This window comes from Pleurodeles waltl, chromosome 9, assembly GCF_031143425.1.
Source record: "Pleurodeles waltl isolate 20211129_DDA chromosome 9, aPleWal1.hap1.20221129, whole genome shotgun sequence".
NCBI classification, from domain to species: Eukaryota; Metazoa; Chordata; class Amphibia; order Caudata; family Salamandridae; genus Pleurodeles; species Pleurodeles waltl.
The window spans coordinates 794,956,091-794,972,199 of NC_090448.1; the positions used below are offsets into that span (position 1 = coordinate 794,956,091).

Here is a 16,109-nt window from a genome sequence, read left to right on the forward strand (position 1 = left end):
TGTATCATCTGAAGTTTTCCCGCCTCTTGCGGACGTTCTGTTTCAAATGGAGTTTAGACTGCTTTGAGTCACCCTTCTCATTTTGACAATGTTAGAGGCAATCTCCAGGCTGGGCTATGTTCTTACACCAGCAGTTCTATGCAGTAGGCTTTGTAAGTTTATATGCATTATTTGCAATGAGTAAGGTACTACAGGTACACTGTCCAGCATATTTATTCAGCCGGCTGTTCATGTCTCCTAGTTATGCCATGGAGCACATAATGGCAGAAGTACTAGAGGCTGTAATTGTTTTTTGTGGCAGTATTATAATCCAGTATCCTATGTAAAAGCTAGTGAAAGCGAGGACACACATTAATTTTTGGCAGTTTGGTCCAAATGAGGATTTATGATAGAAATAATACAAAACAATGATGAAAAAATGACCAAGGAAGATCGGAAACTTGAGGCTTTCTATGATTACTATTTTCAACTCGACATAGAAGAACATGTCCCAAAGATTCTACAAGACAAATGCATGAGTGCATGCCACATTTCAATTGTCGCACCACAACAAGCATCTGACATAAAATATACTATCTCATAGTCAAAGGATAAACATAAAGAGCTATTAAAACATTGAGATATAATACAGCACTGATGGCTACACGGGGTTGGGGGCTCTATAAGGCCTTCTTTAGATTACATCTACTGTCTTGATGGTGGTATACTATACATTCTCCACAGCTGGACTGGTGACACCTACAATGGCTGATTGCTACAATGTCCTTAATACAAGGAAGATCATAGGTAAGTGGTCATTGTATAGAGCTACAGTGCTTCTAAACATTTGTGCGTAAATCTTCACAAAGATATTGGCACAGCGACTGGAAAATGAGCTTCTAGGTCTCATACACCCTGACCACTCTGAATTTGTAAAACATGGTCAAACCCATGACAATAGTAGATGGGTGGGCCACCTGGTCGAGGAAAGCAGCACCAACAATTACAGTCACTTTAGGCGCAGAAAATGCAATTGACCAGGGGGACTGGCCCTTCATGGTGCGGTGCTTATAAAGGGAGATTTAGGTCTGAATTTCATGACATTGGCTTTAGCGATATATCAGGTGCTCCCATAAAGAAGTGTGCTTAATAGAGGAATGTCTAGGCCATTTAGGTTGGAGAGGGGCACATGTCAAGGCTGCCCACCATCCCCTTCTCTTCGTCTTTAATATTGAGCCACTAGCAAACTATGTAAGAGAGGATGAGCCTACAATTTGGTCAAAATGAGCAAAACGTCATGCCCTTTGTGGATGACATGCTCTCGATCCTGGCAGAGCCAGCTGGCCTTGCCAGAATTGTGCTTCTACGACAGAGCTGCACAGTTGCTGATGCTAGGAGAATGCCATGCCTATGAATCGGATAAAAAATATGTACGCACATGGACAGAGCCCTACATAAGGGGTCCAATACTTTGGGACCTAGTATGGAAAGCTAGGCGAGGCAGACTGACCGGCGTCTTATTTAGCACTCCAATGAACACCACTCTTACAATCTGGGATGAGGTCAATATGTGACTAAGGACCAGATGTATGAAAGGGTTTTACCCATTCTGTCTATGGGGAAAATGCTTTAGTACATGTCGCCCTAAATCTACTTAAGTATCTCTCTCCAGACACCTCAGTCCACTTAAATCTCTTCTTCACCCCAATAATTGCACCTGTGCCCTTTTGATGCTTTCCTGGAGAGAGGCTGTCATATGCTGACAGACATGTATCGCAAGGGGGTAACTTAACCCTTCAGTGACTGTAAAAGGGAGTTCCAAGTGGGAGAGAAAAAGAGACTACACTATGCACAGCTGCGACACTGGGTCCTACAGCCCTCAATTAAAGAAGCAGTATTAAAAGAATTCATCCTAATAGAGAAATTTATCCAGCTTCCCACCAGATGGGGGAGTATGAAGGGGGCTAATTTCAAACATCTCATGAACACCGCTTTAGATAACTCCTACCCACAAATAGGAAAATGGGACATCTTCATAGGAAGCAAAGTCAGAGACACAATGGTCATATATCGAGAGCAATCTGACCAGAACTACACACTGTATACTGGAAAGGGAGGCTCACTGTAAATTACTGTTTGACTGGTATCTTTACCTGCCCAGACTAAACATTCCGGAAGAAACAATTCCTGGATGTGACACACTGGCATTCACGCCCAGGAATATCATGGCAATGGAAAATATAACTTGTGGCATGTCCATGAGCACTAAAGACTTCGAAACATTGTGGGACCTGCTATTGGAATATTTGTTGGAAGTTAGCCCCTCGATATCATACCCACCAAAGTTGAGAGTGCTGAAAGTGTTTTAGATTAATGAGAGGAAGTGAGGCAACGGAAAAGGCACATGTACAACGTTGAAGATGTTATGGATGGCAGAGATATGTGATGTATGATGGTCAGCTGGATAACAGACACTCTGGAGATCCACGGAAAATAAGTTCAAGATGATATACTGTGCGGGGTGAAGGAATGAACACAGAGAGAGGGAAGGGGAATTTGGGGGGCTGGTCAAATATAATAAAATATTTACAAAAAAATAAATATAGAATAAATTGGGGAAAAAGAGTGAAGTTCTTAGCTACCAGCGTTTGTCATTTATCGGAATATGTGATTTCTTCTGAAACCCAATAAAAAATTATATTTGTTTTTTGTTAAAAGTGCAGTTGGCTACCGTGCTAGTCTAAGAGGAATGCTAGCAATCAGGTGAGTTTAATTCAAATGTCAGAACCCGTGGGATAAAGAGGGATCTCGGAAGTTGTAATAAGTGAACAAACAAGAAAACCTAGATCAAGCTGTCTAGCATGGGTTGAGCTACCCTGTAGTGATCCACTGGCACTTGTAAGGGTCAGTGACACCTTCTCGGATATTTCCCTCCTGGACAGAGGCACTCGGCAGGGATGCCTTCTCCCCACTGATTTTGCCCTTGTATTGCCACCCCTGGTATGTTGGATCTGGGATTATGCGTTGGTTAGGGGCCTCAGATGGGACTAGGGTATCCAGATCTTGAGGAGCAAAAACCGGGACAGGTCAGACATAAAAGAAGGACTAATGACTTTACTCTCACTTTTATTCATGCACCCTCAACCTGCCCCCACCCACCTCTCTTTGCTCCCCACTCCGTCTCTCTGCTGGGAGCAGGCAGGGGAATGTGTTGACTGACAGTAACAGATACATTACTTTAATTATTTCATACTTTGTAGGCGTTTTTAAATTATGGTTCCCTAAATGATCTGACCTTTAGCACAAAAACCGGGACATTTATTTAAAGATCTGACCTTTGTCCCAAAAACCGGGACATTTATGTAAAATTAAGAGAAGCCTCGGGACACCGAAACAGTGCTCTAAAAACCGGAACTGTCCGGGGAAATCCGGGACGTCTGGTCACCCTAGATGGGACTCCAGATGAAATTAAAGTATTTTGGTATACACCGTCGATATTATTCTGGCTATTTCTCACCCAGAAGTCACCGTAGACTGGTTGTTACATATATTGGGTCTCTTTAGGTAATGCTCTAGATGTCATACAAACTGGAGGAAATCTAGAGTCTACCCATTAGCACCCTGGACTCTGACAGTGCTGCTTAGGTGCCACGAGTGCTTAATTGCTGTGGTTTCAAATATCTGGGTGCATATGTCACAAGAAAACGAGATACTTTTTAGGAATAAATCTAACCAGTTCTGCTCAGCCCACAACTGCCGCACTCTCTTTGAAGGGCTGAGTCTACCTCCTAAAAGGACATATATATTGTCCTATTCCACTTGAGACTGAATAACGCATCCATAGGTCTTCCTGACAGGCACAGCTGGGCCTTACACACGCCAGAGGCTACCAGCAGCATTACTAACTGGCCGGGAAATCTGTGCACTATGTAAAACGCTGAAAGACAGAAAAAAGCCCGGAGTCTCCTTTGGGCCATGGCTTCCCCTCCCATTTACTTGTCAGAATGTCCAGTTGTTCAGACACAAGGCTATCTGCAGCTTATGAGATATGGGTTGAGGGAGAGCTTGTAGAAAGGCAGCAAGCCGCACATCATTTGAAGCTAAGCTGTTTTCTGGGCCTCAGGCGGTTGCCTTTACTAAAGTTGCCTCTAGAATACCTTCCATGTTTTACTAGTGCCAGTTGTTATCTTTACCCCTGTGTGCATCTCACAAAAAATGGTGTGAAACCACTCCTATGCAAATTAACATTTGCCTACTTTCATTTCTAAAGAGCACTTTCTGCTTCTTCACTTGAAATTGTATCCGGTTCCTTTGCCAGAAGAAGTAATGAAAATCGCCTCTTTTCTTCATCTGTATCAAATGCCCTTTCACCAGTTTTTTCCCATACCTCGTTTGAAATGTGAGACGGCTTGGCTTAAAGCTCCACATCTAGGCATTTGTGAATTTGTGCTCATGGTTAGTATTTTTCTCACTGGAGAAATTTCTCCAATCATTTCAGGAATGAACCTGGTATGAAGGTCATTGCTAAGTTGTATCTGCTCATCTTTCATTTAATTGTGTTTTTTTGATGGACATGAAACTGTGTTAATGGTTCTCGGTGTTTTTCACAATCAAATCATTCACTTAGTTATGTGAAATATAGACTTGGCAATGCCTTGCTTGCTATTACACCCGAAGAGAGAAACAATCTCCATGTGATTCTGTGTGGTCCCTCCAGATCTACATTTAACATGCACTGTTTTGCACGGCGTTTTCAGAATTTGAGGGATTCCAGGAAGACAACACTTTCAGTCGGTACGACATTTGAACCCATATTAGTAGTGCAAGTATGTTGATACATGCATTTCAATTGAGCATTCACTACTAACAAGCCAACGTCTTATACCCTCAGTTCATATAAAGTCACGAAGAAATTTTCAAAATAATTTTCCAAGGGCACAGTTCTCTGATTCAGCCCTCTCCTAATTATTTTGAACATTTGCCCAGGTATATTAAAACACGCAGTTGGATTTTTCATACTGTATGTTTATTTATAGTTACCTTTTAAATTATTTTTCTAATATATATATTTTTTTTTTTACAGTTCAGAAGCAGATTGAGTCTCAAAGTTCAGATCCTGCTCCAGCTTTGACTTCAACACCCATTTCTGTGCCGGCACCTATTGCTCTGTCGTCCTTGGCTCCTGTTGTAGTTACTGCTCCATTTGCCATCCTCTGCCCGGTCCGGATTCCCGCTCCTGGTCAGACTCCACTTACCATCCCGTCCCTGACCCCGGCTCCACTTAGCTCTCCATCTTCATTTCCAGCACCAGTGTTGATCCCAGCTCCGGTCCAACAGACTTCTCACGTAGACCTAACCATAGATGAGTCTGAAGAAGAAACACCAGCAGATCCTGCATCATGCAATGGACAGGAGAGCTCCACATGTGGCACCCCTGACCCTCTGCTGAGTATTGATGATGCCTCATGGGTGGATGATCCTGATACCAATATGTCGGAAAGGGTGCCGAGTAAGGGGCGGGGGCGGGACCACAAGCGGTATTACCAGGACCGCTGGCGGATGGAATATCTTATGGATTACAACTGTCTGACACATGGCCTGTCTTGCATGGTGTGTGGCAGCTCACTTACCACTTTGAAGGTCAGCACTATTAAGAGGCACATTCTCCAAAAGCATGATGAAACATTTTTTCTAAGTGATGCAGACAAGCTGGTCATCCTCAAGGAATGGGATCGAAAAATGGGCAGTTTAGTGACAGAGGGCACTTCAGCAGACACCTTGGAGGCTGAAAATGTCATGGTTACGGAGAACGGCATTCATGGTAAGGTTTCCTTTTATAGGCAAGATTGAATTTCAGGGGGTTGTGAGAGAGCATTGAGGTTAACAAGTCTGTTATTAGCACAGTAGGAGGAGGTATGTTTTTGTTTAAGTTGGTGATGCCTTGGATAGACATCCGAAGGCACATTGTATTTGAACAGCAATTTAATTTTATTTAAGTTTTGGGGATTTTCATATATTAACAAAACAGACATGGTAAGCACAGGCCACTACATCTGAAAAACAGAAAGCATATAAAATATAATAGAAACAAATTCAGATGAAAACTATTGATCATACGATTGGGCATCTGCTGAGTATAATAGTCATATTTTATAACAGCAGCATGAATTTCGCTGTCAGTATATTGCGATAGGTAAGAAAGGACCTAGTTTAAGAATAAACAATATAGTTACTATTCTCATGAAAGCATATAATCAGATGTACAGTGGAGCCTTCACAAATACGATCGTCTTCAATTTGTGATCCATCTTTGTGTTGGCTCATATGTACTGCCTCAGTCTTAACCACTTCTAGCCTTTCCTCAACGCCTTTCAGCCACCTTTCAAATTCCACAGTTCTCTATTGCACCACGTGTTTGTAATGCACCGTGTTGTCACAATCGGATTTAGCATAGCACCTTCCTTGTGCATTTAGCTCCGAGTCAGCCTGAGGTTCAATCCGAAACCTGTATTAATCTGTTCAGTTCCCATCAGCAGAGCTCAAGAACACAGCAACTTTAGGGAAATCCCACTGCAAATGTGAAAACATGGCCCTGAGCCTCTGCTCTCGGGGCAGCTTTTGCTCTTGCCGGTGCTAATCTTGCAGTAGAAGACATACAGGTATGATTCACTATATTAAGATAATTCAATTCAAACCTATTGTTGCTAGATATCTTCTTGATATGCCAGCACACCTTACTCCGATCCTTGTTGTGCTGTTTCGGAGGTACACTATTTTTAGCATTTTAAAGTTGCAAGATATTGCTGCACCCCCAAGTTGTCTGACCAAGGTGGTTTGCGAAGATTGTTCACATAGTTGACATTTAAGCACCTGCATCAAGGCCAGCCCGTGCTAAATCTTCATAGTCGTCTAAATATATTTATTTAACATTTTGTCTTGGAGCTCAGTTGGGAACGCATAAAAGAATACACACACAAAAATCTAGTACAATGTGTATGGCTACACTACAACCACGAAAATAGGAATAATGAAACATTTGGTAACCAAGAAAAGGGGGGGGGGGAACAGGAAAAGAAGAAGTTGGTGAGGGGGGAGTGAAAGAAAAAAAACTAGAAAAAAAAGAATATGCCAATAATTACATACGTTAACTTTATGAGGTTTTAAGTGGTCCACACTCGTTATCCATGATGAGAGACGAGGAACATGTAGCATGACTGCAGATATCCAAGGAAACAAACCTAAGTGATGTGTATGGAGATATGTTGGCACCCTCTTGGACATGGCGAGGAAATGACAATGTAAACAAGAAGTCGGTAAACCCCTACCAAAATAGCTAATTTGCTACATCTAGATTTTGTGTGGGTGTGCCTTACTTTTACTAGTTTGATACATATGCTTTATGAACGTGTTGAGCCTTTACATCACAGGCATTACATTGTGGTGATTTACATCACAGGAGTTACATCAGCAATATTTACATCAAACGTAAGATGTTCTGCCGTTATTTACATCAATAGGTCTTTACAGCGAAGGTAAGTGTTTTTCAAAACAATTACATTTTTAAAAGCATTTTAAAACGTGAGACATTATAAACATATATATATACATAGAATTATTTAAATAGCAATATAGTTAAATAATTGGACTGTAATTTTAATATTCTAGTTAATTATTAATAGTAATAATAATAAAAACTTAATGTATAGATGAACTAGTTTAAAACAAAATATTAATATGTACTTAACTTAAGAGTTCTGCCATGGGTAGTGCATAGGATTATTAAGGATTTTTAGATGAGTAATGCATAGGGATATTAAGGGACCTTTAAGAGTTGGGAATGGTTAGGGGCTGAGGTAGTAAAGGGTTTTTAAGGTTGAGGGCTGGTTAGTGCACAGTGATATTAACCAGTTTTTAGGGGGTCAGGGATGGGTAGTGCATGGAACAGTAAGAGGGTTTTAGTATTCAGTGATGGGTAGTGTATAAGGGTATTAATGTGTTTTAGGGTTCAAGGATGGGTGTGGTGGGTTAACCCTACAATTAAAAGGTAGTAATTTTTTTACACACACCTCTTTATACACTCATATATATATGTTCGATGGCATGTGTAGCTGCAGATACACATGCTGTGCACATCCCGCCATCTGGTGTTGGGCTCGGAGTGTTACAAGTTGTTTTTCTTCGAAGAAGTCTTTTCGAGTCACGAGACCGAGGGACTCCTCCCCTTTCGACTCCATTGCGCATGGGCGTCGACTCCTCAGATGTACACTGGGTAAGTGACATTTTCCATATATATACATATATATATATATATATATATATATATATATATATATATATATATATATGTTCGATGGCTTGTGTAGCTGCAGATACACATGCTTTGCACATCCCGCCATCTAGTGTTGGGCTCGGAGTGTTTCAAGTTGTTTTTCTTCGAAGAAGTCTTTTCGAGTCACGAGATCGAGGGACTCCTCCCCTTTCGGCTCCATTGCGCATGGGCGTCGACTCCATCTTAGATTGTTTTCTTTCCGCCATCGGGTTCGGACAGTTAGTGAAAATCTCGGAAAATTCGACGGTATTGTTTGCGTTCGGTATCGGGTTAGTTACAAAAGATCGACACCGAAGTTTGAAGAGCTCTGGCAGCCCTTCGGGGTTTTCGATTCCCCGGCGGGGCCTGGTCGGCCCGACCACGTGCATCTTCAAGGCTAATGGAACGGACCCCATTCCGCTTCTGCCCCGAATGTCACAACAAGTATCCTTATACGGATCAGCATCTGGTCTGTAATTTGTGTTTGTCTCCAGAACACAAAGAGGATACCTGTGAAGCCTGTCGAGCGTTTCGGTCCAGAAAGACCTTAAGGGACCTAAGAGCAAGAAGACTACAGATGGCGTCGGTGCCGACAGGACAAAAACACATGGAGGAAGAAGAGGAAACCTTCTCCATCGAGGATTCGGACTCGGAAGAGGTCGATCCTGAACAGACGCCGAAAACCGTGAGTAAGACGTTGATACACAAAACTCACGCAAAGACCACTAAAGCCCAGGGGACACCACCGCCGGCAGGCCATGGCTTAACCCGAAAAATAGGTGACCGAGCATCGGCACCGAAAAAGGGCATGCATGTGTTGAAGTCATCCGACTCCGGTCGAGATACCGGCACAGAGCAGAATCGACCCCGAGACACCGGGTCAGAGCAATCTCGGCACCGAGAGAGCGACACCGAAACAAGTCGGCACGAGAGATCACTACGCCGAAGAAAAAAAGTGTCGTCGGAACCGAAAAAAACAACTGAAAAGGTTTCGGTACCGAAACATCCGGCCTCGGAACCGAAAACAAGTTCCTACACAGAGTAACAAGGCCTGTCCTCACACATGCAAACACATAGATTTGGACAAGAGCTAGAGACAGTGGAGCCAGATTACACCCAAAGAAGGCTCCACATTCAAAAGGAGACAGGGAGGATCAGTACTCTCCCTCCAATACGAATGAAACAGAAACTTGCCTTCCAAGAGAAAGACAAGCAGCCACAGGCAAAGGTGGCAAGACAAGTAAGCCCGCCACCATCTCCACAACGCTCTCCACAACCATCTCCGGTAGCCACTCCACCAATGATGCAGTCCCCAACTCATACAGGGATGAGTCAGGATGATCCAGACGCGTGGGATCATTATGATGCGCCAGTGTCGGATAACAGTCCAGACTGTTATCCAGCTAGACCGTCACCACCTGAGTACAGTACCACCTACACACAAGTGGTGTCCAGAGCAGCAGCGTTTCATAATGTCAGCCTGCATGCAGAGCCAATTGAAGACGACTTTCTATTTAACACACTGTCGTCCACACATAGCCAGTACCAGAGCCTCCCCATGCTGCCTGGAATGCTAAAACACTCCAAACAAGTGTTTGAGGAGCCTGTCAAAGGAAGGGCCATTACTCCAAGGGTGGAGAAAAAATATAAACCGCCACCAACAGACCCTGTGTATATCACACAACAGTTAACACCAGACTCAGTGGTAGTAGGGGCAGCGCGCAAGAGGGCAGCGCGCAAGAGGGCGAACTCACACACCTCAGGAGATGCACCACCTCCAGACAAGGAGAGTCGTAAGTTCGACGCGGCGGGGAAAAGAGTGGCGGCATAAGCAGCCAACCAGTGGCGCATTGCCAACTCACACGCCTTGTTGGCAAGATATGATAGGGCTCATTGGGACGAAATGCAACATTTTATAGAACATTTGCCCAAGGAGTTCCAAAAGAGAGCACAAGTGGTGGAGGAAGGACAGAGTATCTCGAACAATCAGATACGGTCAGCAATGGATGCAGCAGACACAGCTGCTATGACTGTAAATACAGCAGTAACAATACGGAGACATGCATGGCTGCGTACATCTGGATTCAAGCTGGAAATACAACAAGCCGTGCTGAATATGCCATTTAACGGACAGCAGTTGTTTGGGCCGGAAGTGGACACTGCTATCGAAAAACGTAAAAAGGACACGGATACGGCCAAAGCCATGGGCGCACTCTACTCCCCACAGAGCAGAGGCACATTTAGGAAATCACAGTTTCGAGGGAGGTTTCGAGGACAAAGCACAGAACCCACAACCTCACAAACATGGCCCACTTATCAGAGCCAATACCAGCGGGGAAGTTTTCGGGGACAATATAAAGGGGGACAGTTCCCAAAAAGTAGAGGGAAGTTCCAAAGTCCCAAAACTCCACAAAATAAACAGTGACTTCGAGGTCACAAATCCCCAACACATGACACCAGTGGGGGGAAGAGTAACCAAGTTCTACAAAAACTGGGAGGAAATAACAACAGACACGTGGGTTCTAGCCATTATCCAGCATGGTTATTGCATAGAATTTCTAGAATTCCCTCCAAATGTCCCACCAAAATCACACAACATGTCAAAACAACACATGGATCTTCTACAACTGGAGGTCCAAGCGTTGTTGCAAAAAGATGCAATAGAGTTGGTACCAATTCATCAGAGAGGAAGAGGAGTTTACTCACTGTACTTTCTCATACCCCAAAAAGACAAAACTCTAAGACCTATATTAGATCTCAGAACATTAAATATCTACATCAAATCAGATCACTTTCACATGGTGACACTGCAGGACATAATCCCATTGCTCAAACAACAAGACTACATGACAACACTAGACCTAAAGGATGCGTACTTCCATATACCCATACATCCTTCACACAGAAAGTATTTAAGGTTTGTATTCCAAGGGGTACATTACCAATTCAAAGTGTTGCCATTCGGGATAACCACTGCGCCAAGAGTTTTTACAAAATGCCTTGCAGTAGTGGCTGCTCATATCAGAAGACAGCAAATACATGTGTTCCCGTACCTAGACGATTGGTTAATAAAAACCAACACGCAGGAACAGTGCTCACAACACACAAAGTATGTAATAGAAACCCTTCACAAACTAGGTTTCTCACTCAACTACAAGAAGTCACACCTTCAGCTGTGTCCAATACAACAATACTTAGGAGCGACAATCAACACAACAAAAGGGATTGCCACTCCAAGTCCACAAAGGGTACAGGCATTTCACAATGTAATACAGGCCATGCACCCGAATCAAAACATACAAGTCAAGATAGTGATGTAACTACTAGGCATGATGTCCTCATGCATAGCCATTGTCCCAAACGCAAGATTGCACATGCGACCCTTACAACAGTGCCTAGCATCACAATGGTCACAGGCACAGGGTCAACTTCAAGATCTAGTGTTGATAGACCGCCAAACATACACCTCGCTTCAATGGTGGAACACTATAAATTTAAACAAAGGGCGGCCTTTTCAAGACCCAGAGCCTCAATACGTAATAACAACAGATGCCTCCATGATAGGGTGGGGGGCACACCTCAACCAACACAGCATCCAAGGACAATGGGACACTCAACAGAGACAGTTTCACATAAATCATTTAGAACTACTGGCAGTATTTCTAGCGCTGAAAGCATTTCAACCTATGATAATCCACAAACACATTCTTGTCAAGACAGACAACATGACAACGATGTATTATCTGAACAAACAGGGAGGAACACACTCAACACAGTTGTGTCTCCTGGCACAGAAAATATGGCATTGGGCGATTCACAACCACATTCGCCTAATAGCGCAGTTCATTCCAGGAATTCAGAACCAGCTAGCAGACAATCTCTCTCGGGATCACCAACAGATCCACGAATGGGAGATTCAACCCCAAATACTAAACACTTACTTCCAAAGATGGGGAACACCACAAATAGACCTATTTGCAACAAAAGAAAACGCAAAAAGCCAAAACTTTGCATCCAGGTACCCACAGGATCAGTCTCGGGGCAATGCGTTATGGAGGAGTTGGTCAGGGATATTTGCATACGCTTTCCCCCCTCTCCCACTCCTTCCATATCTAGTAAACAAATTGAGTCAAAACAAACTCAAACTCATACTAATACCACCCACTTGGGCAAGACAACCTTGGTACACAACACTACTGGACCTCTCAGTAGTGCCTCATGTCAAACTACCAAACAGACCAGATCTGTTAACTCAACACAAACAGATCAGACACCCAAATCCAGCATCGCTGAATCTAGCAATTTGGCTCCTGAAGTCTTAGAATTCGGACATCTAGACCTCACACAGGAATGTATGGAGGTCATAAAGCAAGCTAGAAAACTAACCACAAGACATTGCTATGCAAATAAGTGGAAAAGATTTGTTTATTACTGCCATAATAAACAAATTCAACCCTTACACGCATCTGCTAAAGACATCGTCAGCTACCTACTGCACTTACAAAAGTCAAAGCTAGCTTTTTCATCCATTAAAATACGTCTCACCGCAATTTCAGCTTACCTGCAAATTACGCACTCAACTTCACTATTTAGGATCCCAGTCATAAAGGCTTTTATGGAGGGCCTAAAAAGAATTATCCCACCAAGAACACCACCAGTTCCTTCGTGGAAACTCAACATTGTCTTAACACGATTCATGGGTCCACCGTTGGAACCCATGCACTCATGTGAGATACAATATTTAACATTGAAAGTAGCATTTCTAATTGCCATCACATCTCTAAGAAGAGTAAGTGAAATACAAGCATTTATCATACAAGAACCCTTTATTCAGATACACAAGCATAAAGTAGTTTTACAAACAAATCCTAAGTTCTTACCAAAAGTCATATCACCGTTCCACTTAAATCAAACAGTAGAACTGCCAGTGTTCTTTCCAGAACCAGATTCTGTAGCTGAAAGAGCACTACATACATTAGACATCAAAAGAGCATTAATGTACTACATTGACAGAACAAAACAAATTCGAAAAACAAAACAAATGTTCGTTGCTTTTCAAAAACCTCATACAGGGAACCCAATATCCAAACAAGGCATTGCCAGATGGATAGTTAAATGCATTCAAACCTGTTATCTCAAAGCAAAAAGAGAACTGCCTATAACACCAAAGGCACACTCAACTAGAAAGAAAGGTGCTACCATGGCCTTTCTAGGAAACATTCCAATGACTGAAATATGTAAGGCAGCCACATGGTCTACGCCTCATATGTTTACCAAGCATTACTGCGTGGATGTGTTAACAACACAACAAGCCACAGTAGGACAAGCAGTACTACAAACTTTATTTCAAACAACTTCAACTCCTACAGGCTGAGCCACCGCTTTTGGGGAGATAACTGCTTACTAGTCTATGCAAAACATGTGTATATGCAGCTACACATGCCATCGAACGGAAAATGTCACTTACCCAGTGTACATCTGTTCGTGGCATGAGACGCTGCAGATTCACATGCACCCGCCCGCCTCCCCGGGAGCCTGTAGCCGTTTGAAGTTGATCTTGAACATTTGTAAATTTTGTAAATATATCGCTTTAAACCACATTATGTACATACATATTTACTCCATTGCATGGGCACTATTACTATAATACACAACTCCTACCTCACCCTCTGCAGGGAAAACAATCTAAGATGGAGTCGACGCCCATGCGCAATGGAGCCGAAAGGGGAAGGAGTCCCTTGATCTCGTGACTCGAAAAGACTTCTTAGCATTAAAACAACTTGTAACACTCCGAGCCCAACACTAGATGGCGGGATGTGCAAAGCATGTGAATCTGCAGCGTCTCATGCCACGAACAGATGTACACTGGGTAAGTGACATTTTCCATATACACACACACCACAGTGGTGGCTACCCCTGTGTACTATACATAAGTCAGAGTTTCCATAGGAAGAGTGCTCTTTGTTTTGGTAATAACTTTGGTGCAATTTGACAGCTCTTCATGAAACATTGTAAAAAAAAAAAAAACGTTCACCCACCTCGGCTCCTCTCTAGAAAGTTTTGGGGGATCCATCATCAAGCAAAGTTGAGAAAAGGTGCGTGGGGTGGAAGGCTGGGGGGAAATGAATTTTTCCTGTGCAGTTTCCCATGCGGATTTTAGACAGCTATACAGAAAAAAGGGTCAATAAACTGACACCACATTTGGCAGAAAGCTATATAGTTACCCAGAAAGCCTACTTTTTGCGATTTAGGTTTAATCTGTTCAGTAGTTTTTGAGAAATTGAGGTTAAGAAAATAGAGTGAGAGAGTTCAACAGGAGTCCTGCAGTGCCAAATTAAAAAGTTCAAGCATTCTGATTGACCATGTTTTTTTTTCTCCCCCCCGTCAGCCAATTCCCTTCCTTAAGACCAAGACCGGTCTCACATGAATGAGCACTCTGATTGGATAGCTGCAGCTTTTTAAACTTAGCTGGTTTTTTTGGGGGGGGTTGCTCCTCTCCCATGGAACCCAGTATCACCCTCGTGCTTCCACAGGACCTTAAAAAAAAAAAAAGCTGCTGTGGTGTGGGTATCATTGGGGCATTGGCTGACTGCTGGGAGCCGTTGGGTGTTGGGCAGAGGGACTGGCCAAAGGCCAGGCTCTGCGGCCAACTTCCTGCCGCAAATGGCTTATGGTTTTGCGCAGCAGGGGATGAAGAGCCATGGGGAACGGCTGCAGGCCCTATTGCCAACCCCTCTCCATGCACAGCCAAAGACAGCAGGGGGTTGAACACCAGCAGGGGATTTGGCACATGCATTGGCCATGCCTGCTGCACATAGCTAAAGGCTTGCGTGGTGGTAGATGAGCAGCCAGTGAGGGTTGGGGACAGAGTTTTGCCACAGGCCAGGCACTGTGGCCAATCCCTAGCTGTACACGTCCAAAGACCGTGGTATAAGTGTTGGCTGTAGACCTATGTTTATAACATCTCACTTTATGTTAACCCCTTCTGTGCCCAGGACATAATGGTTACGTCCTGAGGCACAGTGCTCGTGTGCCCAGGACGTAACCATTATGTCCTGGGCACAGAGCCCAGAGGGACCATTTCTGCCCCCTTGGGGGGCAGATCAGCCTATTTTAATTAGGCCGATCTGCCACCCAAGGGGGGCAGAAACCACTAGGCACGGGCATTTTTTTGTTGTTGTTGTTGTTTTACAGATGGGGAGCGACCCCTTAGGCAAGGGTCACTCCCCTGGAGGGGCAAATTATATTTAGACCATTTCTGCCCGCTTTGGGGGCAGATTGGCCGATTTTAGGTCAATCTGCTCCCAAGGGGGGCAGAAACCACTAGGCACCAGGGATCTTTTTTTTTTGCGCCGTCACGCAAGGGGAGCGATCCCGTAGGCAAGTGTCGCTCCCTGGGGGGTGGGGGATAAATTTATTTTAGGCCATTTCTGCCCCCCCTGGGGGCAGATCGGCCTATTGTTGTTAGGCCGATTTGCCCCGGGGGGGGGGGGGGGGGGTGCAGAAACCTCTAGGCACCAGGACAATTTTTTTTTTTTTGTGTGTTTTTTTTGTGTTTTTTTTGTTGTTTTTTTTGTTTTTAGAGATGGGGAGCGACCCATTAGGCAAGGGTTGCTCCCCTGGGGGGGGCAAATTGTATTTAGACCATTTCTGCCCCCTGGGGGGGGTTGGGGGCCCAATTTATTTTAGGCCATTTCTGCACCCTCTGGGGCTGGCTGATCTAGAGGCCAAAATCTACAGGTAGGCACTTTGCAAAAAAAACCTCTGTTTTCTGTGAAAAAATGTGATGTGTCTACGTTTTCTTTTTGGGCCATTTCCTTTC

General features: G+C 43.8%; 1 protein-coding gene across 4 annotated transcripts in view; it reads left to right on the forward strand.

Moving 5' to 3' along the window:
• Positions 1–16,109, forward strand: part of ZFTA (zinc finger translocation associated) — a 142,197-nt gene that overhangs the window by 76,913 nt on the left and 49,175 nt on the right. For 3 of the 4 annotated variants that reach the window (XM_069208033.1, XM_069208032.1, XM_069208034.1), the window contains exon 4: positions 5,063–5,800. The exons of the other annotated variant lie outside the window; for it this stretch is intronic. In XM_069208033.1, the coding sequence (XP_069064134.1) occupies positions 5,063–5,800 (738 nt within the window). The remainder of the gene's footprint in view (positions 1–5,062; positions 5,801–16,109) is intronic. 4 annotated transcript variants of the gene reach the window in all.